The following is a 19,389-nucleotide window of genomic DNA, read 5'->3' as shown; positions in this document are numbered from 1 at the left end:
ATGCTATAAAGAATTTAATATAGTTCAATGGCATGAATTAAATGTGGTAAGAGAAGAGACTGATGCCCTAACTGCCATGTTTGTTTACCTGGCAAATGCTTCGTTTTTTTTCTCCAGGTAAAGGAAAGCTTTAGGAGTTCTCCTGTTTTCACCATGTTTACCGACACTCCAACTTTATGTATAGGCAAACTGTTTTTCTGCAGTTAGCGATGTGTGTTTATATTTCCCAATAGACTGGCAGAGGCGAGCTTTTCCTTCACCACTAGAGCAGTGAGCACCCCATGTTCTAACCGTTCTCTTCCTGCGCCCAACAGTGGGGCTAACCAGCTGGGTTTTATAGGTGAAGCCCTTGAAACTCAGTGATTTTAATCCTTAGTAACAATCTCAGGCATCTCCCAGATTGTGTAAGCTTTATGTTTATTTTCAAGCACAGATTCAGGTGTGAGAAACAGTCATTAGCAAGAGGGGAAGAGTTTTTAAAGATGCCTGGTGTTAGGAGAGCGAGACTCTGAGCAATAAGGCACAGGACCACAGTTGGTTTTCATAGGTGCGAGCAGTTGAAATTCCTACAATTAATAAGTGCAATGAAGGGGTTAAAAAGCTATTGGTTAGTTTGAGAAATGTTCTTTTTTAGTTTTTTCCTGGCCTAGTCTAGAGCAACCACGTGACATACTGAATGCCTGCCAGCCTCTTTCTTGTTGATCCTCCGGAGACCATCTGTGCTGGGGGCATTGATTAGAGTGTGTCTGCTGGGATTACATCTTTTCTGTTGCCATGCCAACTAATCAGCTGATTTTGGTTACCACAGAAACAAAATGTCAGAGCTCACAGTACGGTAACATGAATTCAGCACAACAGAAAATGTTTTCTTAATTGGAGACCCTTTTGATTTTTTGGATTCTATGTAAAAGGCAGCTTTAAAAAAAAATTTAAAAAGAGACCCATTTAAAATAAGAACTGCGTCAATTTTATTGATTAAAAACAATGCGTAAAATTCTGCTCTACATAAGGAAATTAAATTCCTTTATAAGATGTATAAATTTTTACCACTGTGATATGAGGTATGTGTTTCAGTTTTTCTATTAAAATTTGTTAATGCCAGTGCAGAAAATAAATCTGTTAAGAGCTGTGGCGTTTTGAGCTTATCAGAAGAAACATTTGAGAAGCCACAGGTATTATTATAAAAAAATACTTTAAACTGGTTACTGGTCAGTAATCAGCATTTTTGGCTTCAACACAGTAATATTAATATAAAATGTTTTCTTCTTGTATGAATCGTTGTGTGTACACGTGTACCCCTGTGTAATTCCTTATCACAGTGCAACTGATAAGAAAATAAAAATCAGGGTCAAGTGACTAAATAAGTCATATTAAAAATTTGAAAGCATCAGTAAGGTATGTTGAAAAGGGCAGATTAGAACCTGTTGCAAGATTCTCATTCATAGGTCTACAGTAATTTTTCTAAATAGTATGCCTGTTAAAATTGCCTACATGTTTTTGCAAAAACAACCAGGAGGAAAAGCTATGATGACGTTAAGTGAACTCTTAACCAGAAAAGCCACACATTGCCCAAGTGGGAGCCAGTCGAGTCTGAGTCGGGGCTTGTAAAAAGGCTCAACAGACTCAACTGAATCTAGGATGGCGAGTTGTTCAATCAAATATTAGCTGTATTAACATTATAGTTGCAGTTTGAAAACCATTACACCCTGTTTCCACAATATCTCTGTGCCCTGCGCCTGCAAGTTTACTTCGAATAGGATTTGTAAGTCTAAATATCCAATGGAAAGAAAAAAATCAACAACAGAGGGAGTTAATTTTCAGATCATGCATCGTTTACAGTACTCCAGTCAGGATACTGTGCTGGGCACTTATTTTGCACTTTAAAGACCACCACAGCCACAGCACTTTTTCCACATAAAGTTGTGGACAGTTGTTTAAAAGCCCCCAGTAATTTCTTTTACGTTTCATTTCCAGGTAGTAACCACTTGCTGCATTTATTTCCCCCATATTTTCTCTCCTTTCTCAGACAGGACCCCTCGCAAAGCTGCGCGAGCCACTTTCTGTGGAAGCAGCTCCGTTGTCCATGACCGCAACCTCTTCTCTGCTCCCCTGGCTCTCAAACCTGCCCGATGGCAGACACCCCGTCTGGTTTTCCTTGGAAAGCTTGGGTTAATAAAAATAGATAAGAAATGAAAAATAAAAACAGTATAAAATGCCTGGAAAAGACAAGGATACTTGGAAAAGACAAGAAGGAAAAGAATTTGGCCACAGGTTTGGCCACAGACAATTCAGGTTTGGCCACAGGCATTCAAGGCTCTCTTTACTCCAATTGCAGATGAAAGGAAGGTTTATATGCCAAGCTATTGTAAGGAAAAGGCAACATAAAACAGGTTGGGAATGACTGGTTCAGCAACTTGACGTCAAGTGTGTGCAGTTGCACCGTAGCCACCTCCGCTGTGAGGGTCAGTCATTAATTAGCAGCGGCGAACTGCAAGGCAAAGAGAATTGATGCAATAAATATGATTTAGCGTACACAACATTCTGTGTTTGTAAAATGCTATAAAATCTATAGTATTATAAGTTACTGTCTCTGTGGTAAGGCCTATGAAGTAATTTTTCCCATATTTGTTTCCCTCCCCCCCCAAGAGAAAGAAAAACAATTAATCTAGCAGAGATGAACAATAGAATACTGCTCTGATATTTTTGAATGTTGTTTAATCGATGATACAATACCACCAAAAACAAAATTCCTGGGAATTTATTTCATGCATTTTGTGTATTCTAGGTGTGCACAGAAGGACGTCTTATCTTGGAGTTTACTTTTGATGATCTTATGAGAATAAAAACATGGCACTTTACTATTAGACAGTACAGAGAATTAGTCCCACGCAGCATCCTAGCCATGCATGTAAGTAATCCTTTTTTCACTTGACCTAATGCAAAGAGATGAGATTAGGTTTATGAAGAACTCCAGCAAATTTCACACCCAAGGCAATTAACTATAAATATTTTGTTTTGCCTGCAACTACATCCATTTACAAGTTCTTTCATCGCTCCCTTGTTTCCCAGTGCTCTATTGTTGCCACTGTTGCTATGTTTTCATTTTATTTTAGCACATAGTTTTTCTTTTAATCCCATTTGGTGGTCTGTATGATTTGGGTCCATAATCTCTTCTTACTGATATGAACTACACTAAATTCAGTGAATTTTCATCATTGCAGGTACGAATTATATTTAATCTTTAAATTAAGCAAACTGTTACCCTTGTATGAGACAGAAAATTAGTAATTACCTTATATTTACTTAGAAACCTTTAGAATTTTAATCCAGATTTTTTTTTTCACATTTCAAGACACTTTTTTTTTTGGTGTAATTGCATGAAAACACACACAATGGAATATTAAATTATAAAATATTCTACAGGTTGAAGTCAAACTATTATAAAGTAAATTGTTGGGGAGAAACAAAGGACAGAGTCTAATTGCCAGTTTCAGTTCTGCACTGTATAATCGTTCAGATTCATAGTGTTCCATATACAAAATTAATTGCAGGACTATGGTTTTATAGAGGGTAAGAACACAGGCCCAAATATGTGCCCATATTTTGACATCAAGTTACTTAGATATCCATAGATAAAGAGATACTCTTGGTGAGGAATTTTAAATAATTTAAGCAGCCTGGCCTTTTTGTGCAATGCTATTACAGGCCTGAAGAAAATACCTTTGAAAATCTGCCCCACTGTTTCTGTCTCAGAGTTATTTTAGAGGGCTGATCTTCTGAACTCTTCAACAGCATCCCATTAAGGGACAATGAGGATGGCCATGAGCAACAATATGTATTTAGAGGGCTGCAATTCAAAGAGAGTGGACCAGGTTAGGCAGCAACCAGCAGGTATTAATTTTAGTAATGAGATTGATCTCATTTTAAAGAGGAGGCTGGTCTCACAGGTAAAGCTCATGGCTAGGGTCAGAGAAGGACTGTGCTTGCATTTTTCCTGTTTAATTCTGGGAAAATAACTTAGATCAGAAGGGTTCTCCAGCCTGCGCTTAATGCCACTTACGTGGTCAGCTCTGCTGAAGGTGCCTCGATGAGTTCTCTCTGCTTCAGTTTCTGATCCATGAAAAGAAAGCAATACCTTCTTTACTCCTGCCTTTATCTGCTTAGTCTCCTGGGACTCCCAGCCAACAAATGGAAGGCTCAAAGTGTACTCTGATCCCTCAGAAAGCTCTTTAGTGAGGCTCTGCTCACTTGCCCCCCTGTGTGTGACTGGACCTCCTAGGTTTGTCTCTTGAATGGGTAGGGACAGAAAGAAGGTATTGGAAAACAGTCTTTATTCTGCTCCAATTTCGTAAGGGTTTGCATTTTCATGTGCAAATAGAACTCTGTAGCTTATGACATAAATTTAGCATCAATGTGTATTTTTTTCCATAGGAACAGCATCTCCAGAGAACCCTCCCTGCACTCCACCAAACACACAGAGAAAAACAAATAGACAAAAAGCAAAGTGAAAATTCTTTTTTCCTCTGTTGTTTAGGCACAAGACCCTCAGGTGCTGGAGCAGCTGTCCAAAAACATCACTCGAATGGGTCTGACAAACTTCACCCTCAACTACCTCAGGGTAAGCATACTACAGCTGATGATTATTGTGAGCATTTTTTAAAAGTTACTGCTAGCTTTGAGTCAAGGTAATGAGAGCAGAGCCTGTGACGGTCAGGTAAGAAATGGACCTTACTCTTAATGAGGATGAAGGAGAAACACAGAGACTGTAATAAAGATATAGCTGGTAACAAAACGCCATTAAAAGGATAAGAATTTTGTCATGGAGTCGAAGCAATGTGTGAGTAGCCAATGCTTTTAAAGGTCTTTCTTCTCTGAGTTGAATAATGGGTTCATTTTTTTGTTAGCAAGAAGTTCCCCACCATTTTTCCTCTCTGCTTCACTGTTCCTGAGAAAATGGCAGCTCGTTCTTCTTAAGGGCTGCCCGTCTTCTCCAGCCCTTCGACCTCCCCACCTCTCTCAGGCAGAGGCAAGGCTGAGGGAAAGCTCAGCTCCAGCCCCGTTCGCAGCAGCCCCTCAGAGCAGTCCTCGCTTCACTTGCCTCTGGGAGCCTGAGCTCCCTCCTCAGCCTTGCAGTGAATCGAGTGTGTGTTTTTTATGGTTAAATAATGCATTTGTTCCCATTGCTTTTTGACCCTTAAAGTGCATTCAAAGTTTGGAAGTTTATTTTTATTTTTGAAAGTATTCCCTGGTGTGGGCTTACAATGCATACGCTGAAATACGGGTTTGTAGAGTTCATATTTCAAGGTTAAAATTCAGATTTTTCTTATTTCTAGACATGCCACGAGTAGATAAAATGAGGCAAATTATTCAATGATGCACCAAGCTAACTTGGCCAAGAATATCTGATTTTTTTCCTTTTAATTGTGTGAGTAATTATTCCAGATGCTTTTTTAAGATAACAAGAACACTAGAAAATGCGAAAACTAAGAAAAAACTAGTTGTTTTCAGCCTGATGTAGAGCTGTACCTGATAGTCTATGTTTTAGTTGCACATCATTTGGGTCTATGATCTTTGTAACACCTTCCCACTGGATGGAGTCCTACCTCCAGAGAGTGTTTTGAACTCTTAAGGGGGACAGTGTGCAGACTGAGAGGTGTGGTGAGATCTCTCTCGCTGTATCCCTACGGCTTACACACAGCCTGTAGTTGTCCTTTCTCTCCCAGTATGATAGGCCATTGCTGGTTGTTGCTTTTGTGGTGTTAGCGTAAAAGTGACTGTTCAAATTATAGTCTGAGTTATGCTGTAGTGTAACTGAAAGAAGAATATGGCATAAAACCTCAGAGGAATAATACGTTGCATGAGAATTCTTCCATGTGTAAACACAAGGATAATGTGTGTATGTTGTGTGTTGTATGTTGTGTACAATATTATGTGTATTGTATTCTCACAGTTAGTTTAGACTCTGGTTCGGTATACAGAGTGACTGTTGCTCTTTGGCAACATCTCTATAGCCACACCATCGCTGTCTGGTGGTGAAGCATCCTAGAGCACTTTATCCAGAAATCCCAACCTGGGATTCCTCCTTGGTCACGCCAAGTTTTGTGTTACGCCCTCGTGGCAAACTGGGCAAGAAGCAGCTATTTTTGGTAGACTATTTCCATATTTTCTTTCTGATTTCTCCTGTGGCACAAGGCATTGCCCTTCTTTGGAGGTTGTAACCCCCTTGGCACAACTGGACGCACTTGTGAGCTTTTGGGCTGGCCCACAGCAGCCGCAGTGCTCAGTCCTCATCCTCCGCCAGGCTCCGTGAGGCCACGCTGAATTTGCAGCACCATCTCTATCACCGACCCCTTCTGGGTCCTTTGTGGCATATTCTGTAATTGCTGAATGTGACAATGCAAATGAGAAAGGCAGGGTCCCTGTTAGGACGCAGCTGGCATCAGGCACCCATGCTGCTCCCCCTGTCAGCATCAAAAAAAAAAAAGGAAGAAAGGAAGGGGGGGAGGGAGAAAAAAAAATCTTCAGAAAAGAAAACTGGGATCAAGATAAGCACTAGGGAGATGATCAGTGAAGTGGAAGGGGATGAAAAGATGAAGTCTTACTTTTTTTCCTCTTCCAGACTAGTTTTGTTAGCTTAACAGACAACATTAGGTCTCTGGGTGCAAAGCTTCCTCTGGCTCCTGCTGTGGTGATTCCAAAAGGAAATCTTTTTTTTTTTTTTTTTTTTCTTTTCCCAAAGCCAATCTTTGCGCCTGTCTTTCTTCTGGTGAGGAATTGATCATTCTGCTCTTTTTTCAGATGTTCTGCTCATCATGGGAGCTTGTATTAGATGACGTATTTCCCTTTTGATTTACTTCTTTTGCAATTACTTTCTTCTGTTAATTTTAACGTGAAAATCTTTTCTGAACTTGGGATTGTGAAATCATGCAGTAAAAAAATGTGTCAAACGCACTTAGGTTTAAGGTGGTTTGTTTTGTGGTTGGTTTTTTGTTTTGTTTTTTTTTAAATCAGCATTTTATGATATTTTATTCAGGCTTCCCAGTGTTTAGTAATTAGTGCTGTTACATGGTTTTGAATAAGGATTTGAAACTAAGCATAAAAATGATTTTCAATTTTTTTTCTGCTGCACACAGCAAAGGCTTGCCATACTCATAAGCGAAAACTTCACTGATGGGCAGAATTAATCATTTTTATTCTCCAACGTGCGCACAGCAGCAAGCTGTGCTGCAGCCTCTTTAAAGGCAGAATTTAAACCTGGGTTTCAGATGGTTGTGATATAAAGGTACAGCCTGGATTTTTTACTCTCTAGATATTGCAGAATGCTAAATCATCACTAGTTGGGATAATTGCAGTTGCTGGCATGTAAACCTCCGTTCCAGAGTGCCACATGCCTGTAGAGCCACAGCTTTGGGCGCGTGCCCTGGTTTGTCTTCATTCACTCCAAGTAAAGCTGTCCAGCATAGAAGAACATTGATTCTGTAAATCATATTTAATACAAATTTAAAATATATCTTCTTGGAACCTGGAAATGAAATGTTTTGTCCTGTGTCACTTGCCAAATGCTCTTTCTCCCTGTTTTCTCTGGCTCTATACAAAACCATAGGCTTCCTTTCTTTCTAGTTATTAGTTTGTTTTGTTCCAGCATAATTGATTACCTCATCAATGGGGTCAGCATACTTTGCTGTAGCTGCTGACTAGGAGTTGAATAGGCTGTCTTAGAAATAATGAGCAAAACCTTGTAGGTTTTAAATTAATATCAATCTTTTTAAAATGTAATTTCTCATCAAGTCATTAAGTAGTAGATACTAAAAACTATCACATAAGGCCAAGACCTGTATCCTAATCTCAGGCAATATGAGTCCAGGAACAAACAGGAATCCTCTACAGGTTTTGAAGATGGAGGTAACACTTAGAAGAACAGTTTCCACCAAGCTACAATAATTTAGTTCCCACACATTACCTTCTTTTTTTTTTTTCTGTGTAATTTTCTAGCTGCTCAGCTATTTTATTTAGATCTTCAGTGCATAATGGATTTGAATGTACTCTAAAAACAGTAGCTTTATACCAGCAGTACTACTCACAATTTGGAGCTCAAATGTTTCTTGCTGCCTTCTATAAAATGATTTATTCTCTCAAAAATTCTGACATTATAAAAAAACCCACCCCCTACTGTCAATTAGGCAGGACTACCTGGCCGAAGCCTTGAAATATAGTTATCTTGCCCAGCAGGTTTTGAAAATTTGCCTCTGCTTTCTCACACCGGTTGGGTTGGAGCGATTTCTTCATGCTCTTCCCCAGGTGTAGCTACTGCATCCTCCCCATGCTGTGGGGCTGCTCTGGTGGCCAGTTTATTGGTGTTAATGGAGCCAAATCTGCATCTGCCCTTTGCAAAGTGAGAGTTGGCGTGGCAGAGCCCTGCTGCTCGGCGTCAGGAGAGGTATCTAGGCAGGGGAATGCACACTCCCATTTCCCCTCACATCCTGTATGGCTGTATTAAGCAGGGCTTATTTGAGCTACAAATTATCCAATTTGTTTGTTTGCTGTATAAACCAATAATAAAGTGTTACTATTGCAACACAGACGACAATATTTTCTGAATTCCCACTTTCACTAATTTAGTTCCTCACTAGACACTTCTGGATTTCTTCTGCTAGGAGGATAATATGAATTATTTAATGGGACACAATTTTCTAAAGGCAATACTTACGTTGCAATCAAAAGCCAATTGTATGTATACCCATTGTGTATGCAAAATTTTCTTTTGCATGTGCAAAATAGACACACATGCAACATCTTCCTTTAATATGCAGGGAAATTTGCTTTTCTAAATACGGTTTCATGCACGGAAAGGATATGAACATTTGGGAGCTATTTTGCTCCTAGTACGTAACAGTTGGTGGCAGCTGTCTGGTCAATGGTTTACTGCTCTTTGTGTATCTTCAGTGCAGGAGAAGGATTGCGTACAAGCGTGTTAAGGATGCAAAGGTACTCGGGGAAAAGAGATGCTGTATTTATAGTCCTCCATGCAACATGAATTCATTTCCCTTTGTGAGTTATGTTATGTCATCATCTTCTAACTTACATCGTCGTGCGTTGGGTTCCCCACAGCCTCCCCGACGCGTGCGGCGCAGGGGATGACTAGCACTCGCTACTCATTTCCTTGTGGGCTTTTCTGCAGTGTCACTCTAGTTCCTCAGCTGCAGGCGTTGAGGGCTGCATAGCACCTACCAGCTGAAGAGGCATCGTCATTCCTGGTGTGGCACCGGGGCACTCGGAGGGGTCAGCTAAGGGGAGGTGGCCGTTCTGAGAAAGCAAGGGCCTGATTTTGCAGAGCACTTGGAATTTCATCTCATCCCGTATACTCATAACAAAACTATTGCTGTTGGGTGCAGTCTGTTGTCTCAGGCTAGCTGTAGAGTTAAAAAAGTTGTTTTCTGGGAACACACCGGTGAAAATGTTTTTTTCCATGACTTAGTACCACAGCAGAGCTTGGGGGCAGGGTCAGTTTGTTACAGCAGCGTTGGGTTACTCTAAGCTCATCCTTCCTTGTTCTGTAGTTCCCTGCTTCATGCTTCTGCCACGTTTCCTTGTCTTCGGCAGGTAGGAATGCAGTCCTACACACAGCAACTGCGTTTACTTGTGCTCTGCACTGAATGGGGAGGGGGGGGGGCAGGGAGGGTCAGGGCAACAGAGTATGGGATCATGTAACGAGATGCTGCATCCTGATGGGTATGAATAAGAAGTTCTATTAAGGGTTCACAAGCACTCAGAGGAAGGGGTTTGGATCGTTTAATCATTCTGGAGCTTTTCCTATGAAAGCTGTCAAAATTCTAAAGAATCCTCAGAACTGGAGATGCTGAAAGCAGACAAAACATTTTGTAGACTTTATTCCTATAAATGATGGGATTTTTTAACTTAAACCAATTTAGCTTGGGGCAGCTCTGCCGAGGAAAATGCAGTCAAAATTGAGGTTTCTCACAGAAGGATTCAGATGACTATAGCTGGCTATCCGTAATCTATCTGTGCCAACTATAATTAGCTGATTCTGCCAAGGTTTTCTGGTAATGTAATTTCTTCGCATTTATTTTAGTAATGATCACAGTGGTTTCTGTTCCTCTCTTTTATGCATCTAATGCTTTACAGACAGTGTTATATGTTACTTTCAGAATAATAAATGAGAAGAAATGTATTCTTTGCAACAGCTCGTGCAGTCAAATGTTAGCTTTTTACTTTTTTAATAAAGACACAACATCACAGAATATTTATATCAAGAGTTATTCTATCATAAGCAGGAATGATCAGAACAAACATTTTTAAGAAAGAAGTGGTCAGGATGGAGTGGGTGGGACAAGGGAGCCGAGATGGGAGTTGCAGAAGACGGGACAGGCAGAGAACGAAGCACCGATTTAGAAATGTCTGAAGAGAAGATGGAATCTGAAGCAATCTCTGGATAGGACATGAGTTGAAAAGATAACGTTCATGTTGTTAACAATAATAGTGGTGTGCTTTTCATCCATTGATCTCCAAGTATTTTATTAAAACAAATGAAGTGTTCTATAGATGGGAGAATTGTGGCACATGAGAAGCAAAACAAACAAACAAAAAAAAGATGGAGCAAACCCAAGAGCATTTAAAAAAATCAGATGGCAATTTTTAACCAGACTTTGGAGAGTACAGTGAGCTGGTGCGGTAATCACCACTTCTGCTTCTTATGGCTCAGAAACAGACTTCAGTGTCTGGTAGCAGGAATTTCAGAAGTCAGTGAAAAATGGGGAATGGGAACAGAGTGCAAGTGATTAGAAAAAAAAATTGAGATTTTAGCAGAATTAGCAAATTTTACCAGTATTCTGGAGATGGTAATGTCCAGTCTTCACACAAAGGGCACTCAAGTACCAGTTAAGGAGAAGGATATATTGTGTATGAACACAAGCCAGCTACCGTGCCCACTGGACATACAGTCGGTCTGACCTTTGAAATAAAATTAAGGTCTGGACTAATGAGAGTGGAAAGATGATAATCAGCGATGTGAGTCCTTGAAGCATCCACGAGTAAGAAATCAGAATGAAGTTAAGTTGGAGCAGTTTAAAAACAAAAAAGTCAGAAGGGTATAAAAGGGAGAAAAAGAGAGACAAAGACAAAGCACTAGCCATATAAAAACAAGCTACAAGATTTGAACTAATAACGTTATTTCAGAAAAGAAAAAAGATGAAGAAAAAAAGTCCAAGAACACAGCCACAGGCTCTCTTTTTAGAAGACCAAATTAAAGCTTGGACTAGTGTGCAGTGCAGTCATAAATAATAATAACTATTAATTAAGTTTAGGAATGAGAGCTGCAGAGGTACGATTTGTATGAAGACCTGAAAACGCCAAAACCAGCTTCTTGTTCAAAGCAATGAAAACAGCAAAAATTTTAATTAGTTGTTTAATATTGAATATCCATGGGTGTTTGGTGCAAATTGTTATGCAGGGAGGGGTGGGTGCTCAGAAGAGGTCAAGAAATAGGCTTTAATACAAAGCTGGTGGTTCAAGTCTTTGTTCTTGGAAGCAGTTATTTTAGAACCTGAAGTATTCATTGTGGAAAGCTTGTGGCAGCACTGTGGTCTGCCCTTGATTTGAAAAGTGAATCCTATACACACCACGCACACACACCCCTGCCTCGTGTTTTAAATCTTCAGAAAGATTATTTCATGAGTCTATTTATTGTGATATCACAAGCAACTAGGTCTTATAATCTGTTTAAATAATTTTCTGTATGTAGTTAACTTCACTGGTTAGCCTGCTTGTCCCTTCCCCTTCCTCTGCCGCTCTTTCTATAGGTAAAACTGCATTACTGCTTACCCGTCTTGGCTGGAGAGACCTTCTTTGATGCATCTTAAGATCAAATTTGACTTTTCCATGTCTACATATGCTGGAGGTTTGCTCTGGGCTCCTGAGTTCGGTCCTATTTCTAGGATGTTCCTGAAAAGTTCTCATCTTTCTTGTGTGATGCCCTGATCCTTGTCCGTATGGAGGATGCCTCCCCACTTTGTCATTCGTATTGTCTGTCCATACGCTCCCACTTTTTCTGCTGTAATCTCACCATTTTATATTCACAACAGAAACCCTATGTCTTGGCTTCAGCTGAGATAGAGTTAATTTTATTCCTGGTAGCTGCTGTGTTTTGGATTTAGTACGAGAATAATGTCAATAACGCGTATTATTTTAGTTGTTGCTAAGTAGTGCTCATATTAAGGACTTTTACAGCTTCCCGTAGAAGCTGAGAGGGAGCATAGACAGGACAAGCTGGCCAGAGGAATATTCCATACCATAGATGTCATGCTCTATTCCAGCTGGAACCAGGACACCCTAAAAAACCAAACCTGACTCTGAGTAGTGAAATAGAGCAAGCATTTCCAAAGTGAATAATAGTCCTGGATTTCTGTGGTTTTCAGAGACCGGCACACACAAAGCTCAATTTGTCTTCCAGTCACCATCGTTGTACTGGTGCAAGCACTGTCACAGCTGGGTCAGGAGACTGATCTGATGAAAAAACTATTCTAGTCCTTTCCACCCAAATGATGACCACCCTTAATAGCTCCCTGAGTGCTGTATGAATTCATATCAGCTGGCATCTGTATTGAAGTTGGATCTCATCTCCAAATTTGCCAGCACTGAAAGGAGAAGACAAGAAAGTGCTGGGGAATCCTACAGATCCTAAGCTGTATATTTCCTTTTTTCACTTCTGGATTTGAGAACATTATAGCGGTTGTGTCTGACCTATTATGGCCTCACACTGCTATAAATTTATTCACTTCAGTTGAGTGACTACTGACTTTCAGCAGTACAACTTAGAGCAGACTCTTGCTCAGACCAGATTACCATCATTTACAAAACTTGAATTGAAAACAAAATAAGCAGAAAGAGAAAAGGTTTGATTTATTGCACTGGTTCTAAGTGAAAAACAAAATCCTATCTAAAGATATGTACATATGGATATAAATGGAACACACATTTTTAGAGGTTCCCTATGAAACATACCGTTTAGTAATTTACTGATTAATTGCAAATATTCTCCATTTGTACTAACCTATTAGAAAACTTGGGTAAGCTTTTTCACGGCTTAATGTACAGACATATGAGTATTGGTGTCTGTCTGGTGGTCATTACCACGCAAATCTGTGCATTGTTTTTGCTTTGTAGGCTTACCTTCTGTTAAATATCAACAGGTGTTGTTGATTAACAACATATTAATAAACAGAATCCCAGGACTTAGTGTTTACCTCACCTGAGGCAGACCCATAGGATGTAACGTGGAGAATCACTAGCGGTGCCGATGAGCCGAGGCGCTGAACCAGACCTGTGCTGATGCATACGTGAGGCTTGTGAGCAGAGAGGACGTAGAAGACATTATCAAGGTGTTAACGCAGGTTTCCATCTGAATTGTGTCATTTCTGGTACTGTGTTCTGCACAGCTAGACAGCCATGCTATATTGAATATTCCTTCCTACCCAAATTGATTCCTTAATCCTGTGCCATGTTACCTTTTCCAGCTGGTATTGCTCACTCAATGTTACTTCATAATAAAGCAGTTTGTTAATCAAAGATCCAGTTCAACATCCGTTAAAGTCAATGGGTGTATCTCCTTTTATCCAAATGTCATCTCATAGGTTTTCATTTATTCAGGGGTCTTTTATACCCATAAAATCCAATTTATTGAAATTAATCTCTCCGTTCCCTTGGGCAATTTTAGCCATGCAAATACCATGCTTCATGAACAACGACAACAACTGGTTATTTTTATTGCTTGGGATTTTGTTGTTTTGTTTTGGGGTTTTGTGACAAAAGAAAATTAACTTGATTTAGCCACAGATTATAGTTCTTAGGTGGGCCCAAAGGAACAAATATCAACTTGGGGATCTGATTTGAAGAAAGGGTTTAGGAATGGAAAAGAATGAAAGAATACAAAAGAACAGTGCTTTCATAGAAAGACAGAGAATTTTCTCTTTTTATTAATCATTCAGGCAAAACTTAGAGCTGATTTAATTAAAGGACTGTGCATCATTTCTACCCATGATAAGATGATTTTACTAAAGTAAGTATGAAGCATGTGAAAAAAAAAAAAGCCCACAACTGTATTCCTTAGCCTAGATTTCGTAGCATCTCATTTATAAAGCAGGATTGGACCCAGCTATGCTGGATCAAAACCTCCAAGGAAAACACAGGCACTGTCTGAACAAATTGATGCTGGTGATGGGGCAGAGATCACAGTACCCTCCAGAGCAGACCGTGTCTCTCTCCGGTGCTTCGCTGCACCAGCTTCATCAGGAGTATTACTGCTCTATACCACAATGTAATGTAGATCCCAGCTCTACAAGAAGGCAGAGGTTTCTTTCTAGAGACTTTCCAATCAAAGTAATGAAATATAAAATGGAATAATCTTCTGATAGTAATATGCAAAGGAAGGAAGTAAAATGTCAATCTTCTGAACACTACACCGGACCTTTCTACTGATTAGCTTTTGACAAGATGCATTAGAGCTATGGTGTCATTTGAAATATTATGGTCTATTTAATAGCAAGGCTCTGTTTTTTAGAACTCTCCCAATATCGTGGTGGTATTCCAGTGTATCTCTGGATGCCTTACTGATTTTCTTTCCCAGTGTGTCAGATGAAATATTCAGCCATACAAAGGAGAGATATCATATATTCTATTGCTAAGTGCCCTTGAACAATGTAATTTTTAAAATGAATTAATTTTATGAAAATAATTGCAATAAGAAACAGAACATGAATTACAGCTTGCTCATTATGATAGCTAACAGTGTAAGGAGAATGAAAAATGATTCAGAACAAAATGTATATTCTTGGAGTCTTTCAATGTTATCACCAAAATTGTATTCGTGACACTTTTTGTTTCTTTTGCGCACCTTCTTGGTGGCTAGTTGTATCTTGAAGACCATCCGGTCTCTTTATTTCTCAGCTTCTTCAAATTCTTTCTAGTTTAGTATAAGTATAGGTTGGTTTCTATAGTCTTATTTTAGTATTTAGATTCCTACTGTGGGCCACTTTGCTACCTAAAGTAAGCTTCCTGTTGCTGTAATAAATGGTAAAGAAAAATTCTACTTTCAATTACACAAGTATACAAACTGGAATAACAGCTCAGAAAGCACTGGCTTTAGCATGTGCAAACCTTCTCCTGTGGTATTTATATATCTCATTACCTTTAGCAATACAAGGTACGGACACTCTCAGGTTAATCATTGAACTTCACAGCAGCAAAGGACAGGTGGACACTGTCATATCCTCATATCCAAGGCTTGCTCCCAAGCCTCTGCCAATCAGCCTGGTTCTGCTGACACCACAGGGAGCAGCTATGCACTGCTCAAGACTCTCCATAGTATGAATGCAGATTAGAAGGAAAAGCTGCCTCCTTTTGTTATGGTTTAACCCCAGCTGGCAGCTAGAACCATGCAGACACTCGCTCACCCACCCTCAGTTGCAACAAGGGAGAGAATCAGAAGAGTAAAAGTGAGGAAAAACTTGTGGCTTGAGATAATGGCAGTTTAGTAGGTAGAGAAAAAGCTCTGCGCGGAACAAAGCAAGAAATTCATTCCCTGCTTCCCATGGGCAGGCAGGTGTTCTCTAGGAGCCATCTCCAGGAAAGCAGGGCTCCATCACATGTAACGGTTACTTGGGAAGACAAACGCCATGGCTCTGAACGTTCCCTCCTTCCATCTTCTTCCTGCAGCATTATATACTAGGCATGATGCCACATGCTATGGAATATCCCTTTGGTCAGTTGGGGTCACCTGTCCTGGCTGTGTCTCCTCCCCACTTCTTGTGTCCCCCCAACCTACTTGCTGGCAGGGCAGTGTGAGGAGCAGAAAAGGCCTTGATAGCTTAGCAAAACCACCAGTGCATTACCATGCTATTCCCATTCCAAATCCCAAACATAGCACTAACTGGCTGTTAGTAAGAAAGTTATCTCTATCCCAGCTGAAACCACGACACCCTTCTAGACCAGAAAAAACAGGACCACAAAAGCTTCAAGAGCTTTCTTTTTGTTTTTCACTGACTGCTGCAGCGGGGATTAGAAATACATGAAGCAAGAGGAAAAGCAGCAGAAACAAAACCTACCCACATAAACCAAAGCACTGTAGCCCCCCAGGGGGCTTGAGAAGGATGCTATCTGTGAAGATGCTCTTGCTTCTCTGCTTACACTGTCCTCCCACATTTCTTGCATCAAACTCTACTAAAGACCATTTCCTTGAAGACCATAGAAAACCAGAGAAATCATAGGAAGGGTCAAAATGTAAAACAAAATACTTTTTTAATGCTGATTGGTTCGGAATGATATTTTAGGCTTTTTTCCTCTCAATTTCCTTTAAGTGAAATTAAAGAAGGAAGCAGCCTTTTTTGACAGCTGCTGTGAAGGCAGTTATTGGTCCTTGATAATGCCTTTGTTTACACGGAAGTTGTGGCTGCGTAGTACTTCTCAAGATGGATGTATCGTGCCAGCTTTTACCCCTAATTTATATTCTCACACAAACCTGAAGAGAGCTTACATGTTTAACTTCCAGCGTTTGATTTCATTGTTCAAAGTTGTGTTGTTTTATAGTTTCTTTGTGGACAAGAAATAGATTAGAAAGAACTTCAGAGGGTATCAACTGCAAGAGGGTTGTTGATTTCAGTGGACTTATACTGAGTTATAAAAAAATCAGGCCAAAACAGGGAAAAAAAAAAAAAAAAACTTAGAGGAAAAGTACATGCATTGGATATTCTTCGAGCTTGCTTCGACAAAGATTTAAAAGATGAGCTGCTTACATTTTGCTCACACTCATTTCTTTTAGGCACATAAACAGATGCTTTCCAAAGAAGTAATACAGTTAGTCTTTGCTCAGCTTCCTACTAGTAAGGCTGGAATCAAGTTCTTGAGAGAGTGTCTGAGGCTAGTTATGGATACAGCCTGAAAAGGTATTCATCTACATGTGTGATCATGGAAGGTGATATCTATAAAGGTGAAAACAACCATTTGTCATCGCAATCTAGCTTAAAGATGATCTGTGCCTTGGGAATAAGGCAATATGGGCAGTTTTTCTTCTCATTAGCTGCTTTATTCGTATCTGCAGGGGCTGTCAGAAACATGCATTTAATAACACTCAACTCTCTGTGTTTTAATAAATAAGGCTGTATGAATCTATAGAATATCATAGAAATTGTGATTGTGCAGAAAATGCCTTTGGTGATGAACAATTCAGCCTCCCACTTGGGAGTGCTCAAAAAAATTAAACAAAACCCAGAAAGGATGAATCTATGATGACTTTTTTTGGTTTTGCTTATCACATAGATATTTTTATATGAATATAAATTTCTGTGTTTTCCCCAGTTTTAGTTGAAACCGCTCCCCCTCCCATTAGTTGGCCATTTTAGGCAGCGTGTTACTGAGGCAATGGGAAAGTCCAGGGAGTGCACCTGTGGTTGGTTATCAGTATTAAACACCTTGAATTAAATGCATAGCATCAGGAAAACCAGATGACTTCAGCCATCCAAAAAGTAGAAGGAAATGCATTGCCTGCAGGCTCTTGCGGCTATTATAAAATAGAAATAATTATGAAGAGGGGAAAAAAGTTCATCCACGTCCATTTACTAAAGTGTATGTCCATGCCATCATTGAAAACATGCCTGAAAGTTCTAGCATAGTAAAGCCATTTCCTATAATGAATTTCGTTATGCCTTCTCATATATTTTGTGGACTCCAAAAATCTAGATCTACGTGCACTCCCATCATCATAGTATCTGATTTTTGCAATTTTTAATTTTTTATGCTAACAATGTTGTTACAAAAGCCATTATACCCATGCCATCCAGAGGGACCTGGACAGGCTTGAGAAGTGGGCCTGTGTGAACCTCATGAGGTTCAACAAAGCCAATTGCAGTGTTCTGCATCTGGATCAGGCAACCATCTGTATCAGTACAGCCTGGGGAATGAAGGAATTAAGAGCAGCCCTGCCGAGAAGGACTTGGGGGTACTGGTGGATGAAAAGCTGGACATGAGCTGGCAATGTGCACTCACAGCCCAGAAAGCCAACCGCATCCTGGGCTGCATCAAAAGAAGAGTTGCCAGCATATCCAAGGAGGTGACTCTGCCTCTCTACTCCTCTCTGGTGAGACCCCACTTGGAGTACTGTGTCCAGCTCTGGAGCCCTCAGCACAGGACCTGTTGGAAAGGGTCCACAGGAGGGCCACAGAATTGGTCAGAGGGATGGAACACCTCTCCTATGAAGACAAGCTGAGAAAGTTTGGGTTATTCAGCCTGGAGAAGAGAAGGCTCCGAGGAGACCCTATTACAGACTTTCAGTACTTAAAGGGGGCCTACAGGAAAGATGGGGGCAAAATTTTTAGCAGAGCCTGTTCTGATAGGACAAGGGGTGATTGTTTTAAACTAAAAGAGGGAAGATTTAGACTAGATATAAGGATGAATTTTTTTACACTGAGGGTGGTGAAACACTGGGACAGGTTGCCCAGAGAGGTGGTAGATGTCCCATCCCTGGAAGCATTCAAGGTCAGGTTGGAGTGGGCTCTGAGAAACCTGGTCTAGTTGAAGATGTCCCTGATCATTGCAGGGGGGTTGAACTAGATGAACTTTTAAAGTCCCTTCCAACCCAAACTGTTCTATGATTCTATGATTTGTGCGATGCTGGTTCCAGCCAGCCACTCTCTTGTTTATTTTTACAGCACAGCATTGCAGGGGGTAAGCAATTCCTGGCTTTATCTGGTATTCCAGAACTCTTGCCCAGAAATCTTGACATATGGGTCAATGTCCTCCTTCACCTAAGGGAGTTCAAAGCCTCATGGGCTGATGCACTGTGAACAGGCTTAAAAAAAATAGCGTGTGCTGTGAGGAACCTATTGAAGCTGGGTCATGATGTAACCAGGAGGGCATGGCTCCCTGGGTCAGAAAGGAGAGTACAAAAAGGATCCAGGTTGTCTCAGCTGATAGGGAGCGTGACTGACTAAGAATGACTTCTGTGCTCCAGTCTTTGCTCTCAGGATTCTTTTTTTTTTATTGAGGAGCTGCTGAACAGAAGGTTGGAGGGAAGGTGCCGGTGGTTGCTCTTCTGTGTACTTAACTTGTACTTCTGTGTACTTAAACCATCCAGATCTGCCATACGTAGAGCTTATTTGTCCATTCAAGACCCTCAGGTTATGTCCATCCTTATATTAAACAGCATCTAGCAATGTTCTTAGTTACCTGAATGCAATGTCCATCCTCTTTCAGAGCTGTCCCTGGCCTGCTTTGCTGAGTCTAAAATAATTCCTGGGCACAGCTCAGGTGGTGGCGTGATACGGAGTCCACTGCTGGAGGGCAATCCATATGCGGTCTCCTGTCTTGGTACATGAGAAGGCTTAA

The 19,389-nt window shown here is 40.4% G+C and overlaps 1 protein-coding gene across 6 annotated transcripts in view; it reads left to right on the top strand.

Annotated features, from left to right (window-relative positions):
- Positions 1–19,389, top strand: part of LDB2 (LIM domain binding 2) — a 221,922-nt gene that overhangs the window by 169,286 nt on the left and 33,247 nt on the right. For all 6 annotated transcript variants that reach the window (XM_074148378.1, XM_074148374.1, XM_074148377.1 and 3 more), the window contains exons 4-5: positions 2,786–2,908; positions 4,535–4,618. In XM_074148378.1, coding sequence (XP_074004479.1) covers positions 2,786–2,908; positions 4,535–4,618 — 207 coding nt within the window. The remainder of the gene's footprint in view (positions 1–2,785; positions 2,909–4,534; positions 4,619–19,389) is intronic.

The sequence above is a fragment of the Numenius arquata genome, chromosome 5 (genome assembly GCF_964106895.1).
Source record: "Numenius arquata chromosome 5, bNumArq3.hap1.1, whole genome shotgun sequence".
In the NCBI taxonomy this organism is placed as follows: Eukaryota; Metazoa; Chordata; class Aves; order Charadriiformes; family Scolopacidae; genus Numenius; species Numenius arquata.
The sequence above is the reverse complement of the archived record's forward strand: the minus strand, read 5'-3'. Positions and strand labels throughout refer to the sequence as shown.